Source organism: Typha latifolia, chromosome 6 (genome assembly GCF_019914945.1).
Source record: "Typha latifolia isolate L0001 chromosome 6, TyphaL0001v2, whole genome shotgun sequence".
Lineage (NCBI taxonomy): Eukaryota > Viridiplantae > Streptophyta > Magnoliopsida > Poales > Typhaceae > Typha > Typha latifolia.
In genome coordinates, this window is record NC_133091.1 from 2,150,311 (window position 1) to 2,166,587 (window position 16,277).

The following is a 16,277-nucleotide window of genomic DNA, read 5'->3' on the forward strand; positions in this document are numbered from 1 at the left end:
GAAAGCAGAACTGATGAGGTTGGTACAGCCTCACTTGGTTCAAAAATCGTCTGCTTATGGGGTAGCTTCTTCTTGCCTGAAATGTTCATTCTTCTTCAAGTGTTAATGCAGTCTGTTCATCTCCATCCGAAATGTACAGCAGTGTGCCGTAGAGGTGCTTATTTTGTGATACCGGGATGCAGCACAACAGTGAATTAGCTCTGAGTGTAGAGTGGATTCCATACGTGGATTTTTCTTTGTTCCCCTATGTGTGCATGTGAGTATGTGTTTCTCTTTTCCTAGAGTTTTTTTTTCTTGCTTAGTGGTTTAGTATTATCTGTTTGCTGGTATTCGTGCTATGCGATTAATTGGTACCTGGATTGCAGTTTAGTTGACCAGCAAGTATAGAGTCTGTAATGGGCTCTCTTTTCTCAATTGTAATATATCTTCTTTTAAACATTTCTTCTTTCTAGTTTTCTTTCTTTTCTACCCCCATATTAGTAGAATTCAATACGAAAGGACAGATGTGCCTGAATTTATTATATTTTTTCTTAAAAGAGAAGTGAGAACTTAATGGGCGTTCGAATTAAACTAATGCCGCTCTAATTGGAACAGCGAAACACTCATATGATATAAGCTTTTTTAACCATTGAGCAGAGTTTGTCAACTGCTAAGCCACTGGAAGACATTTCAAATACCACACGACTCACTGAAAATTACTGTAAAGTTTGCAATGAGAATGGAGTGGTGAAGTCATAAGGGCACATTTTAGCATGCACTCTTTTTCCCGTCAGAGGGAAATGAATATTTAACTGTATGCCAGTTAAATTAATGCCGCTGAAATATAAATTCGAAACTACTCATACAACATTAACCTTTTTAACCATCTAAGCAATATCCCATTTCAGCATAGGCGTTCTATTAAATTATAACTGGACGGATTAGTACAGTGTAAAAGTTAATCCAGAATTAAACGCCTTCAGGCATTCCTCGCTAAATAATTTCTACCACATTCGCTGAAAGGTTTCACTGACCCAATAATAATGTAGTAAAGTGGAACCACATAATTCAATTATAGTATCAGATCCTACATTTCACCGCATTCGGCTATTACGCATGCAAGCTTTGGTCGATTATTTGGTCCCGTAGCAACATTTTCAATCTTCCTGACCACCAAGAGACTTTCCCCCAGCACCCTCTGTAGCAAATTACAGAATAAAACCATTAATATCTGAAAATTATGATAGAGCGCATGAGGATGAAAGTTTTCAATCTGTGAAAGTGCTTCGTGTTGTTACAACAGAAAGCCATCATGATATGTTTTCAAGTAACTTCTCTTTTATGGGTAATTGAGTAGGTAGTACCCCTAACTCTAATACCTGACGTTATCATTTCTTCTTTTATCCCATGTTATCTTTCACCTTCCACTTAAAAATATGATTGAGCAAACTTACCCCAAAGACAACATGCTTATTGTCTAGCCACTCGCACTTTGCGCATGTTATAAAGAACTGCAGAAAAAAGAACAGGACCAAACCACAAAACGAGTATCAGATGAAGTGAAACCAAATGACAACTTAGGAAAAGGAAAAACTAACTTGCTCAAAGAAGAATGAATAGGTTTGCTGTCTCAAACAAAGTATAAAGCAGAAATCAGAGACATATCTCTCTTTGTGAAATCGATTGTCGATTTATAATTATGCATTCATATATTATCCTTGGTAAAGAGAATTCACAAGTCATGAGGAAACATTACTAAATCTAAGTCGTCGGATAAGTACCTGACATCCGTTAGTGTTGGGCCCACTATTAGCCTGCAAAGGAACAAGAAAGTTATTGATGATCAGGGATTAACCAAATGGTCAAATCATGTCAAATAAATAGCAAAAGTTGAATTACCTTTATAGCACTAAATCATAGAATGAAATTTGCAAGAGAAATAATTTTTGTTGAACACTAGAGAAACTTGAGGATCAAAATCCAATCACTAGCTCATGATTAAGCACAAACAAATACAACTCTTTGAAGCTGCCAACCTATGCGGATTACAATTGTAAAGCCCCCCGCACTCCAATTTCCTGATTCATCTATAACTCCCCACAGTCCAGAACTCATTGGAGTCACAATGATCTACCACCTATCATTTTCTTTCAAAAGAAGTAATATCAGTATACTCCTTTTAGTTTCTGACAGGAATAGTCCCTTTAATTTTATTTTTCACTTAGTGGAGAATAATTTAGTAAAAATCTAACAGATTAGTTCACGACGGGCAATCTCTTTTAGCGATTTGGAAGGAGAGAGCATCATTTATTATGACATAAAGTCATAAACCTACACTGTCCTGGAAGTAAGAAGTATAACATACTACTGTTTGATGCTCTGATGCATTAAAAATTTAAGGATTTGTAGCGAAAATTTTCCCTTTAAACTTCTTTTTATTTCTTCTATTTTCCCTTGGAGCTAAAATTAGTAGCCCAAACAAGCTCCAAGCTGCACACTTCAGCTTGTTCTCTTAAAGGTGATGAGACTGGCTTAGTTTACATCTTTTCATGGTAAAATTTACTGCTGTAACAAGTACTACTGTTCAAAAGGATTACACTGAAAGTAGTCTACACGCCATCTTAATCAAACATTTCTCCATACATTGTTTCTTCTTTGCATGGCAAAAGAAAAGGGAGAATCACATCCAGATTACGTGGACAGCTTTTGTTTAAGGCCTTGGATAAACCAATTTGGATTGCAGACACAACTGAATTGTGCTTGGGAATTTGGGTATTTGTTGAATTCTAGAATAATAATTGATTTATCATCGTAATTACTATAAAGCAGAAATTCAATTGTCTGTAATAATGTACACAAGGCTCTACACAGGATTTTAGAGTATTCGGATGAAGTATCACTTTTCTAACAGACGAAAAGAAAATGAATAGACAAATTACATTATATGAAATGCCAAGGAAAATAGATGAGGAAAGTAACTAAAAATAATAGTAGATAAAGTAGTAACTTACCATAGAAAGCAGACCAGGGCCTGTATGCTTTGCAGTGAAATTTTCATCCTCAAACTTACTTCCATATATGCTTGCACATCCACTTCCATCGCCCTGAAAAAGGTAAAGTAGAGATTAGAAGGATAAGGCAAGACAATCTTGATGTCTAAAGCTAATTGATGCTGGTGAGAGTATCTACATCAAACAATTTACATGACAAACAAAAGAGAAAGATTGTTGAGAAAAGCTGGGATGGAATCAATGGTGTACTGCAATGTTGGTACTTGTATGAAGTGATTCTGTACATATTGAATGTTTCAAGCAGCAACAAAACTAGCAACATAATTTCTACTAAATAGTAAGACCTGATAGTAGGGTTTAAAGAGACAAAATCATTTGCATATTGTAACTATAAGGAGAGAACATTAAATCACATGCTGCTCGAAGTCTTAAACATAGAAGCATACCTTCACGAAATCACCGGTTTGAATCATGAAATCTTTGATTACTCGATGAAATTGACATCCTTTATAACCGATAGGTAATCCAGCTTTTCTGCAAATCATGAGTTTATATAAAACTCCCATAAAAGAGTTAGGTAGTCTTAATTAGATATTTTGAATATTTTTATGAGCAAATATTAGAACAAAGCTTGATTTTCCCCATGGCTAAACTACAATCTTCCCTTTATAAAGACTCGGGCCCTTTCACCTTAATAACATAGTCTATCGATTGATTCGATTCTCATCTCTAAATCAAAGAAATATTAACACTTTATCATTTCCATCATCGTTTACACTTTGAATCATGATCGAGTAGCTAAAAGAAACATAGACAACCAAAGAATAAATCCAACAATACGAACATATCCACCTACCTGTACTCGCCAGTGCAGAATTGCCTGCAAAAAGAACATAACCAAGTCAACCAACAAGCCTAACATAAATTCTAGGGCTTCTATCAATTCGAACCAAGACCAACTTACCTGAAATTCTCGGCTGTTTTGGGGGTGATGTCGGCGAAGAGCTCCATCTTGATGCGCCCCGCGGGAATGGTGCCGATCGTGACGTCGAAGAAGACGATGGGGTTCTTCGGGTTGGGTGGCCGCACGTGCCACTCCACCGACACCGGAGGAGGAGCCGGGGCGGCGGCGATTGAGGCGCTGTTTGCTCCGCCGCCGGAAGCCATAGCTGGCGAGGGCGAGCTCGATTGAAATGGAAGCGGCGAAGGATGGACCTGAGCTTCGACAAAGATGCCGAGGAGGAAGATAGAGTGATTCTTAGCTCAGGTCCTGGGGTTTAAGGAAGGCGAAAGGTTTTTTTATGTTAAACCCCCTCAATTTCTTACAATTTGAAAACAAACCCTACCTTTAGAATTCAAAGCCAAGAATCCTTATATAACCGTGAGCCATTTGAAACCAACTTAGCACTATCGCATTGGCCTCGGAATTATCTTTTGTTAGATTTAAAATTTAAAAAAAATATATCATACATGTACATGTGAATTATATTAAATAAAACATTAAAAAAAAACTTGAGCACAAAAATACTCTTCTTTCTCAGTCCCCTTTTTCCTGGATAATGTGTGAATCGTCTACAGATTGGAGATAAAGGTGACAAAGGAAGCAGAATTACACTTAGCACTTCAAAATAATACAGTTGAAACTAATCATACAGAGTTTATTTCATTTGAGATTGATGATAGAACAAAATGTTACAACTCTAATTTGAGGATCAAACTATGAAACAAGTAATGATCGTTGCAAAGCCAAAGGCTTTCCTCCTGAGAACAAAGATGCCTGAGAAGCCACCTTAGTCTATATTACATCAATATTCTGGAAGGTGTAGCTGGACAAAATCACCAATAAAGGACATAATGTCTGCCTTTTGCATCCCATTGACTGAAGTATCAGCATCTACCTACATATCAGAAGCAGCAATTCTTCTTAATCTCTAAATAATTATAATAAAATACACAGGATTCCGATATCTGACCAGCAAAAATTTCAACAACATGCTGTATGCATTCTTTTCTAAAGGGTTTAAGAAAATAATGCATGGCATAATCAAACGGTTTGTAATTTAATGCAATCCCTACATTACCCTAAGAATATACAACTGCTATAATCTTTCAATGATGATAAAGTGCAGCTGAGGTTAAAAGTTATTTTATACATATGAAAGGTTGTGTAATTTCTGTCTTCTAGCATTTGGATAGCTATGATTCAATCATGTTCCATGAGAAACATTCATGAAGCTGAAGTGAACTGTATTTATGAGATATTCCATAGATTGCTGAAATATATTCGGCATAATGACAATGCCAAAGGCTAATGTAAAGAAAATATCCAGGGATAGATGGTGTAGCTTCAAAAATCTCAATACAGATGTCAGAAATGGAGATAAATTAGAAAATCTAGTATGCATACAAATTTTGACAAATTATCGATATTTCCAATGTGCCCCCTATTCAAGTATGGATCATAGCCAACATTGGACCCAATGCCGAGGTTGTTTGGCAATAGTAGGTCAATGGTACTGTTTGCAGGATCCCTCGGCATATGCAAATAACCTTTCCACTCCAGCCTCATCCCTCATCCAGCAAATACGATAAGGAACTCCTGTTTGGTAACCTAAATCCTTAACTAAAGGTGCATCTACTCTCAGTATTTTTAACCCCAAAAGGATCAAATTTCCTTGAGGAATTTTTGAAGGGTATAACTACAGTAAAATGATACAATGTCATTTCCAAGTTAATGGTATAAACCATGACAAACTTCCTATAGATCCATTCCAGTGTTATCTATCTATTATAACATCCTATCAATTAAATTACTTTAATGAGTTAGTTCATTAAAAAATTTGATTAAAGACAAAACAACATTCGGTAGAAGCATTATAACCACCTTGGGACTGGAAAAACAAAAAGGGTTTTTTGCGTGTATACCCTTTAAAAAAATCCCTAAGAAGAAGAACCAAGTGTTTTGAGATTTTCCCCTTTTATGTCTAAATTGTTCAAATTGTAATTGTAAGTTAACTCCAACGGCAGTCACAAAAAAAATAAGTTATAAAAGATATACATGTAAAACCCACCGTGTGTTTTGAGAGTATACATACAAATATCAACTTTAAAGTACAAGCATATAATGGATTTTTGAAGAGTATGTATGCAAAAAATCCAAAACAAAATAGTAGAATTTTTTTTTCTATTTATGAGAGAATACCTGACAAGAGCATGTACTAATTTGCTTCAGAACCTTTTATCAAAGCATCTTCACGCTCCTTTCGACGGTGTTCTCTCTGAAAAATATGCCATATAAGCAAAGGATGTGAGTAAACTTGAAAAACCTGTGAATTTGCCTATCTAAATATATATAAGATGGTAGCACAAGATAATTAAAGAGGAGAATTTCTAACTTACGATAATCCCTATTCCGTAAGTGAAAAGGAAACTTGCAAAACAAAACATTCTTCAGCATATGGACATTGAAAAGCTAGGAGAACAATGATCACAAAACAAACCATGGATATGATGAAGATGCTGAGAAAAGATTGGTGAGACTAATGAAAATATAGTGATAGAAAAAACCGCATATGTGGGAGGTTGGCTTAGTACAAGCACTAGTATGGAGAGAGTCATATAAAGATAGAATTCAAGCAAAGATCCAAGAAAACATGGAAGATTGAAGGACTCGATTCTATTTCAAAGAAGATGGATCTTTATGAGGAAAATGAGGACATAAGGATTATTTCAAAATTTAAAATACAAAGAGTTCTTTAAGGAGGAAAAAAAAACTGCTTGAACTCTATAAATTTTTTAGCAGGCAATTCTTCCCCTTAATCTGCATCTGTTAGAACAAGAAAAGGATCTATTTGGCTGCCCAAACTCGAAACGCAACATCCAGTTTGTTTCGAGCATTTCAACAAACAGCTTACATGCACCAACTCATATTGCATCTTATCAACATCGGATGTAAACAGTAGAAGGAAGGTAACGTTACAACCATCCAAAAATATGAAGATTTAAGAATCTAATACGTAAATTGAACACAAACCAAGATTACAAGTTTAAAAGTGAAAAAAAAATTGGGGAAGAGGAAACAACGCACCCTGCGCTCCCAGTAGGGAAGGAAGCAGACGAAATCGTAGACCGGAGAGATGGTATTGACGAGGACTAAATTTACTCCCATGAACACCAACAGCGACGTCATCGGCCGTGTTCTGTGAGGCATCTCTCCTTCCTCCTCTCTGTGTCGCTAGTTAATACTATCAATTTGGCCTCTCTGATCACCGGTGGGTAATAAAATGGAGGTTTTTGCATATAACGACCTACATTTTAACATTATTGCAAAAACCTACCTCCATTTTTCAAATTTAATTAATCAACTCCTCTTTCTTTGGATATATTTGCAAATAATCACCTCTTGCTATTAGTTAGCTCATAAGGAATAATCTAAATATATTATATATGAAACTAATACGATAACTAATTTTGCCATCGGATCAATAAAGAGAAATGGATACCGTTGTGAATTTGCCAAAATCTGATAAATTTTCTTTAGAAGGTAGATTTCTCTTGCCAAAATTGGAATGGAAAAGGTATCAAATTGATAAAGCAACTAATCAATTTTATTTCCCACAAAATTCATGAACTAATTGCCAACTTGAATTCTGAGTGAGTTGCTATAAAAGCATAGCTACTGCTATCAATCTTATATGTTGTAATTCAAATCATTGAGAGATATGGCTATCTCTTTATACTTTGCTTCTCTTGGTTTGTTGTCTTGTTTTTCTATCGTAAGTCTCCCTTTTGATTGGTGGGTAAGATGGGATCAAAAGTAATGTTCCAAGGTAGAGGTCATGGTCATTCTGTTGTTGAACCCTCATGGGGTGCACCAGTGTGGTTCTGTTGATCTGCGCACGCGGTCTGGCAGCTCTCCTTGTTCAAGATGACGGCAAGAATCTTAAGATGAATTCGCTTATGGATATGCCCTGTACAAATGAAGCAGAGATAGGAGATGATGCATAAAAGAATTACTGAAAGCTGTCTAACCTCTCTTCAATGTACTGTTCTTTTCTGAGAAATAAGAGCAGGAGATTTATTTTCAATTGTAAAGAAAGCTCCTTGTACAATTGTATTGCAGCAATACCATCAATATTCTCATTTATGTACCATTCAAGACTGAATGAAAATCTATTTGCTGCACATTATACAACTCTTGTCTAGACTTTGATGCCTAATCTAGGGAGTTCCTGCAGAAAACAAGAAATATTTAGACATCCAGATGCATTTGCTGAACTTCCTGGTGTGATTGTTATGCTGACTTCCATATTTCTCTGCCCAGTCTACTCTGTGCCGCTTTTCTAGATAGTTGAGTTTGTTAACGACTATCAACATACAAGAGGAAGGCTACTAGTGAGTAGATATAAGCAAACAAATTGAGGGAACAAGTGCAGTATGATGACTATATTGAAATTGCATTCATATGATAGAGAATTTTGATATCTTGTAGAAATCTAGCCACATGCTCGAAAAGGGAAGATGTGATCTATGGTCATGACAAAATTCTTCATGAGTTCAAGAACAGTTCAATTGATCAGATAGTTGCTACTTTCAGTATAAGATTCTTCATAGTCATGATTATTTCAAGTTGATTTACAAGAGGCTGGACAGGAATGGGATGGAATTTAGTCTTTTGATATCATATGGCTGAAACAGACATTGTGAAAAGATTACTAAGTGAAGTTTAATGAAGAGAAGAAAAAAATTCTTTTGCTATTAGCAGAAAAACTTAAAGGGTTGCAAGTGAAGCAAATCATGGCTTAAAATGAAAGATGACGAAGAAAACCAAACAAATTTTCACTTTAAATTTCGCTCAGGATCAAAGGACTGATGAATCAACTAATGTAATTGCAGAGCAGTACCATAAGAATATTTCAACAGATATGGTAGGAGGCCACATATACTGAGTTGCGTTAACCTCATCAAATATAACTTTTTGAAGGGCCAATTTTAGCTTACTCTCCATTAATCAAATGAAACATGATCAGTCAAAATTCTTCTATACTCAACAGACTGAATTGCTACTATGTTATATCTACAGGTTAATTATGAAGGTTGATATCTGATTAGATATATCAACGGATAATTTTGGGTTTCAGTAGATGCTTGTCTGACATTAAAATAATAAACAAACATACTGTTTACCTTTACTAAGAAGGAAAGTATCAGGTGTCTCACAACCATCTTAAGAGGAAAGTTGACAATGCTGATTCACAGTTAACTAGTGCTAGCATTGCTTTTTAAAATAACAAGTCAGACATGGAAGTTGGAGAAAAGACAAAAGGGGAAAATTTAGATCATTTAACCTGGAAATGATTGCAACAACAGAGAAATGTTTTGCATGGTTCCTGCCTAAATCCAAAAACTTACTCTTTAAAAATCTGAGGTTTGACAACGCTAAGCCGAGAATGGCAACTAAGAGCCCAGATGTCTTCTAGCTTCACACCCATCATACCAATATAAGGACTCTTGGATTCAGAACCAGCAGTTTTCCCAGCAATTCTTGGATTCAGAGGATTTGAAGACTCTCCTACACACTCTGGGTGGGTCTTTTTATGAGCCAGAAGATTACATTTGAATGCAAACTTCAATCCACATTTGCACCCCACCATCTCCCCACAAAGCTTCTCATGGTCCCTCAAATCCACCTCTATGTAGAATTTCTTACCACATTTCCTACAGCTATGCATCTTCTCTCCCTCCGAGTGCTTCCTCCCAAAATGACGCCGCAATTCATAGAGGCCAACAAACACCCTTCCGCATACCGGGCATCGGCATGGGATCTTCTTGTTCTGCCCAGCTTTCGCAGCATTAGGATGCAGTCCATCACCCAAACTCTTGTAATGTGTCCTGTGGTGCATGGACAAGGTTTGGGGGTTCTTAAAGGTCTTCTCACACCCATCATGCATACACTTAAATGGCCTCTTGTTTCTGATCAAGTCAACAGAAACAGTAGCTACTTGCAGGGGCTTTTTCTCCTCCTCCTTGCCGCCACCAACTATTTTATATGCTTCAGAAAGTTCTTGCAAATGGGCATTCTGAACTGGGCCATGGTGATTTCCAAAAGTTTCAGCAGACCCAACAATACCCACATTCTGATTTTGAGAAACGACCACATTTGGTGCTGCATTAGTATCAACCCTAAAGTCTAATTGCGCCCCTATGAAGTCCAAATCTTCCAACGAGACGGTGGAATCAAGACTAAAGACAGTCTCTTTGCTGATGGGATAGTTGAAATCAGAGCTCACCTGTGGATTGAGAGTGACTGGGGATCCCACATTGTATAAATATGAAGGCAAAGAGAGATCTTGGCACAGGATGTTGAGCTCCTCAGGAAGTGGCAATGCTGGGAAATTGGACTCCTCCAAATGCTCCAAATGCTTCAATGGGATAGAAGAATCAAGGAGAGAAGTGTAGCTACTGGGATCCATGGCGTTTTCTATGGGAAGAAGCACTAGGAAGCTTTGAAGGGATTGGAAGCTAAATGTTGCAGTTCCTCCAAAAGTCGCAGTTGGGTTTGAAGAAAGGGCCCTCAGGTTGGAAAAAGGGAGCCCTTTCCATGTAGAAAGGGTGAGAGGTCATCAAAAGGCAATGCTACCAACCCTCACAGTCCACACCATTAATCTGCTGCACAAACAGACAACAGTCCTCAATCAGATGACAAGCTAAAGAGAGCAAAGGAAGTTAAAGTTGCATTAAATTATAGAGGTTGTTGGTCATCATCAAGGGTAGTAGAAAAAGAGTCGTGGTAATTTGTTGTTCTTTTTGAGCAATTTCTATGAAAACAATATGGATTCGTTTTTTAATTCTCTTTTTCTTACCAGAATGCCCTTGCTTTCTCTGACTTTTTCAGACATTTAAACCTTTTTTGAAAGTAATGCTTGCATTAAATGTAGTTTTCACTGGTTAACAGCAAGCTTCTGTTGTTGCAGGAGAGGGTGTTCTTAATTTAAATAAAATTATTAAATGTAGATAAAATTGCAGCTAGGAAGTTAACTACTAACTTGTGAACCCTGTAATGTTCTTAATGAGCAACATCTCTAATTCAGAAATGTCAACTTCGTATGCCTGTGAGATTAAGAACACAATGGAGGGGTACAGATGTATTAAACAACAACTTCTGGAAAGAAACACAAAATCACAATAAATAGGCCTGTGGCGGATCCAATGCCTGGCATTCCAAAGATAACTCTTAAATCTTCTTTTCGCTATTAGCCTATTAGAAAAACATGAATTGAGTTTAAAGTATGTCATCAATTTTGAACATGGTAGAAGGGCATGAAAGATTCTTCAGTCAATCCAATTCTGAAATGTGAGTCTTCTTGAATGCATCAAGAGCTGCCAACTGAGCCAAAATTTGCTTGCTAGGAAACATGTTATCAGCTTTCATCCTTTCTCTAAACCCGTAAGCAGGAGCCTTAGCATTAACATAGGCCTCAAGTAACAATTGGTACTGTTGCATCCTCCCAGAGTACTCAATCTGTTTCAGCCTGTGAAATATCTTCTCGGAGTTGTAGATGTCGCCCCTCTTTGCGTACTGGTCCAGCAAAGTAATGTATGAGCTATAAAGAGGCCTAACCTGATTCTGTTGTGCAACTTTTTGCAATATTGAATCAGCCTTCTCTAACTCGCCAGCTTTAACATAAAGCTTTATAAGTGCATCCCAAGTTGAAGGACCGATTCTACAGCCATTGTCTGACATCCTTTTTGCCAGTTCCTTACCCTTTGACAAAAGTTTATGATTTGCATAAACATTCAATAATGAGTTGTAGTGTTTTGACAAAAGCTTCTTCCAGGTCCTCAACATGCTTTCGAAGACGCTCTCTGCATCTTCCACACGCCCTAATTTCCCCCATGCCTCAATGGCAGCTAAACACTCATCAAGACTAGGATCAGACTCACACCACTTCCAAATCCTCTCCACTTCGTCAGCTTTACCAAGCGAAGCATATAGAGGAAGGAGAAGTTTGCAAGCCTTCCGATTTTCGATAACATCTTCCCCCTCCATCTCCTTGAGGGTTGCTTCTGCTTTACCATTAAGCCCTCCAACTATGTAGTGATTGGCAACCATAGCTTGAGTCACTAGGTCAGGCTCCACGCCATCAGTCTTCATTGCTTCCATGATCTGTTCCATACCAGTTATATCGTTTGCACGGGCTTTTGTGTCTATCAGTAGTTTGTATGTGAAGAGGGATGGCTTGATATTTTCCTTTTCCATCATTACAAGAAGATCTGCTATCTTATTGCGAGAAAACCTTTTATATAACAATAGGAGTTGGTTGCATGAGAAGATAGAAATTGGCAAGGCAAGGTCTGTAATTTTCTTGAACACTTCTTCTGCTTTCTTATAATTGCTGGTAGACACACAATTAGCAAGTAGAGCTTCATATATCACCTCACTCCTGAAGGATTCTGGAACCCTGTCTATGTACTTCTCAGCCTTTTGAAGACCATGCACCTTTGCAATCAAATCAAGATGACAAGCATAGTCTCGTTCCACAAAATTGAGACGCTTATTTATTTCCAACCACTCCACAAACTGCAAACAATGAAAAATAAAGTATAAGTGAGTGATTGAAAACTAAATGCCATAGGAGGTCAGATCGAACAAATTGCTCCAAAATATCAGGATATCTGTGTCACACCAATTGTAAGCAAAGTTTGCATATGCAAGTACAGCATGCCCAATAATTGATTTTCTAAATGGCACAATAATCAACATTCTCTCATCTTAGTTCTTTATATGTTTAAAAGAACATGAAACTAAAGTCTGAACATTTTTTATAAGGTATGCACTGACTGAATACAGTAACCAGTCTTTGAGACAGTTGTTATCCAGAATATGCCACCACTTAGTTGTCATCAAAAGTGAGAATTAAGATCATGGAATGAATATTTTCAACATCTTCTTTCTAAGATTAGAAGTCCCAAATCTTAATTATTATCTAACTATCAAATCATACCCCCTTTTAAATATATAGCCATGGAATGAAAATTTTTAATCATCTTAAAAATATAGGCAAATATTCATATTTGCTCAAAACAATGTGATTATTAATACCACAGGGGTATTATGGTAATTCACACTTTTTTTGTTAAGTATAGATAGAAAAGTTAACAGTTTTACTGTTTTATAACCTGAGGATAAAATGATATGAATGAAAGTTTAGGGTGGTAGTTTAATTTTATTAATACCACAGGGGTATTATGGTAATTCACACCTTTTTTTAAAGTATAGATAGAAAAGTTAACAGTTTTATAACAAGAGGATAAAATGATATAAATGAAAGTTTAGGGTGGTAGTTTAATTTTAGGCATAATTGAGTTAGCTCGAGCTTGGCTCATTAAGGTTCAAGCTCGACTTAATAAGACTCAAAAATAATAATAAATATTTAGTATTATATAATATAGGGTTACTTGTATTTAGTATAATATTTAGTATTATATAAGTTAGCCTCCTTGAACTATCACTATTTTTCGCATCCCTAAATTAGTTTTTTATCACATAGATCCTCTAACATGAAAAATTTTAGTTCAGAAAGTCCACATAGTTACTTTTTTTCTTAATTAAGGAGGTCTATGTAGATACTTTTGTTAATTTAGAAGTATTACGTGGATAATAAAAGGGTTAAACACAATTTACTCTTTTGTACTTATGCTCAAAATACTTTACCCTCCTATACTTTAAAAAGTCTTAAACCAGTCTATATACTTACGAAAAGTGTGACCATTTGTTTTTTTATCCAAATTAACGGAGCACGCCCAAAAAATTTTAAAAATTAAATGGTGGGCTGAATTGTCTCCATTTTTAACTTTTTATGGACAAAAATGTCTTTCCCCTCTTATATAAGCATTTCTTTTACTTTATAGATTTGTGTCAACTATATAATAAATTTTATTAACTGATTTTTATGAAGTTTAATAGTTATATCATATCTAGGAACAAGAAAATATAGATTAATGAAAATTAGATAAAAAAAAACCCATCTATTTTACCTAATAAACACGACGGGACCATTTTGGTCATTTGGGGGCGCTTCATTGACTTTGACAGAAAAACTAACAATTTCACTTTAGTCATAAATATAGAAACTGGTTTAAGACTTTTTGAAATATAGGGGGATAAAGTGATTTTGGGCATAAATACAGGAGAGTAAAATGTATTTAACCCATAATAAAAAAATTCAAAAAATATAAGTGAAAAATTGTGAGTTCAAGGGAGCTAAGTATAATTATTCCTATGATATATAATACATATAATTTAGATCAAAGATCTAAAGACTCATAATATTAGTTTCTCCTGGGTTTAAATCATTTTTTGTTAATTTATTTTTTTTAACTTATAATTTAAGTTTATGTAATCTTTATGTTTTTGTAGTTCAAATAATTTAAATAATTTGCATCTAAATTGTTGAATCAAGCCTAATTCAAGCTTGAACCATGCTTATTTTAAGCTTGAACTAAATAGACTTCAATCTGCAATATAAATTAATCGGCTTGTTTAGGCTCAAGCTCAAAATTAGCTCAAATTAAAATTAAATCAATTCAAGCTTGATTTTGTTGAATCAAGCCTAATTCAAGCTTGAACCATGCTTAATTTAAGCTTGAACTAAATAGACTTCAATTTGCAATATAAATTGATCGGCTTGTTTAGGCTCAAGCTTGATTTTGAACTCAAGCTTGAACCAAATTTTGAATCAAGCTTGATCAGAGCTCAGCTGACTCACACCCCTAACCACAGGGGAGTAATTTGAAATTCACCCTATATATATATATATATATATATATAAGCAAACAGCTAATCCAATAACAGATTACTCTCACTACGAACCATCCCATATTTAAGGTTAGAAACAACTTATAACTCTATATTTCTAAAAAAATAGGCACCTGCAAAGCCTTTCCATATAGCCTTCGTCTCCTAAGACTGCGCAAGGCTGTCATGACTTCATCCCTTCCCAAGTGGTTGCCACCTTCAACCCATTTGTTAAGGACACTGCTAACAGACTGCCATGGCGCTTCCATTATAACCTTGAACAAAGGGGTTGTATGGTTCTTCCCTCTGACTTCATCACTATGATACAAATCTTTTTCAGTCTCTGATGATCCCAGAGAACTATTGGCAGCTTCTGTTTTGCTTACTTCTGCTTCATCCCTAGAGATTCCTTGTTCATCTGCATATTCTTCATCATCCACATCGTCTGGCAGTCTGTCAACTTTATGACATACTGGAAGTTCATCAACATCCAAAAATCCATCGGCAGCCTCTCCATTACTATTACTTGTTCTCGACTGCAAACAAAGATTTCGAACCCCTAGAAAATATATCACTGAATGTCCACAGGAGACATGGCCTCCCATCTGTAAGCTTTTTTCACAGGTATCACTCAAGCTACAATTTGTAATCCCAAACTTAGAACAAAAGGCTCGGGCAATCACATGATGTGTAATCTGCAACCTGAAATGCCATTGAAAGGATCAAGATTGGCAAACACTACGCTCAAAATGAAACTAATCAAGTCTACAGACAAGTGCAGGCATAGGTCTCGGTTCTGGAATAGAATCAAAGTTACAAAACCAGCTATTAGATTCACAAAAGGAGCCACTTTTAACAGATGAATACTAACCAAATTGCTAATTTACCATCCTCACCCAAATAAATAAATAAATAAGTAAAAGTAACAATTTCAGGTACAAGGACATCGAATTCACTAAACAAATTACTACAACAACATTACAGAAACATATATGAATGATCAAATAGCGCCATGTAAAGATAATAGTAAGAACAAGATGATTTTTTTTTTAATTTTTTTTGCAAAAGAGATCCAAAAAGGAATCAAAAGAAACATGATCCAAGCGAGAGAGCATAACCTTGAAGGGTTTGCAGCTCTTCGGAGAGCCGACATGGTGATCCTGAGTGATAAAAAAAAAAATCCTCTCGCATTCGATTTGTGTCAGTGATGGAGTCGTTAAACCCTAAAACCCCCTCCCCCCTTCTCATAAAAGAGCAATGAGGGAGGGAGAGACAGAGTGTCCCGGATCCAATTTGAAACCCGGATCCGGTTAAAATGGATATCGATCTAGTGTGGCGACTCTTTTAACACAACCCATTAACTTGATTGCAACATTAAACATCATAATCATAAAATAAGATATTAAGCCCGAGAACAGTAAGAAAATATAACAAAAAGAATAGCACACAGTTCTGTTCTGTGATTTAATACATAAAAACTAAAATTTATA

General features: G+C 36.0%; 3 protein-coding genes across 6 annotated transcripts; all 3 read right to left on the minus strand.

The window, feature by feature from the left end:
• Nucleotides 1-881: 881 nt before the first annotated feature.
• On the minus strand, nt 882-4,257 carry LOC140791424 (peptidyl-prolyl cis-trans isomerase CYP22). Its single transcript, XM_073141989.1, has 7 exons — nt 3,955-4,257; nt 3,847-3,870; nt 3,437-3,524; nt 2,991-3,083; nt 1,761-1,793; nt 1,434-1,490; nt 882-1,177 (listed from the first exon to the last, which is right to left on the minus strand). The coding sequence occupies exons 1-7, from the start codon at nt 4,155-4,157 to the stop codon at nt 1,067-1,069; spliced, it is 609 nt and encodes a 202-aa protein (XP_072998090.1). The 5' UTR covers nt 4,158-4,257; the 3' UTR covers nt 882-1,066.
• A 2,947-nt stretch (nt 4,258-7,204) lies between these two features.
• On the minus strand, nt 7,205-10,883 carry LOC140791578 (uncharacterized). Of its 4 annotated transcripts, none has more exons than XM_073142227.1 (2): nt 9,402-10,882; nt 7,205-7,960 (listed from the first exon to the last, which is right to left on the minus strand). In XM_073142227.1, the coding sequence occupies exons 1-2, from the start codon at nt 10,460-10,462 to the stop codon at nt 7,948-7,950; spliced, it is 1,074 nt and encodes a 357-aa protein (XP_072998328.1). In that variant the 5' UTR covers nt 10,463-10,882; the 3' UTR covers nt 7,205-7,947. The 4 variants fall into 4 exon arrangements, with proteins under 4 accessions (XP_072998328.1, XP_072998326.1, XP_072998327.1 ...); XM_073142225.1 differs by lacking the exon at nt 7,205-7,960 and adding an exon at nt 8,042-8,332 and having other exon boundaries at nt 9,402-10,883; XM_073142226.1 differs by lacking the exon at nt 7,205-7,960 and adding an exon at nt 8,042-8,221.
• Nucleotides 10,884-11,075: 192 nt separating this feature from the next.
• LOC140791389 (pentatricopeptide repeat-containing protein At1g80270, mitochondrial-like) lies at nt 11,076-16,068 on the minus strand. The gene is made up of 3 exons (XM_073141938.1): nt 15,906-16,068; nt 14,922-15,489; nt 11,076-12,570 (listed from the first exon to the last, which is right to left on the minus strand). Exons 1-3 carry the CDS (start codon nt 15,938-15,940, stop codon nt 11,326-11,328), a joined length of 1,848 nt encoding a protein of 615 aa, XP_072998039.1. The 5' UTR covers nt 15,941-16,068; the 3' UTR covers nt 11,076-11,325.
• Between the last annotated feature and the right edge of the window lie 209 nt (nt 16,069-16,277).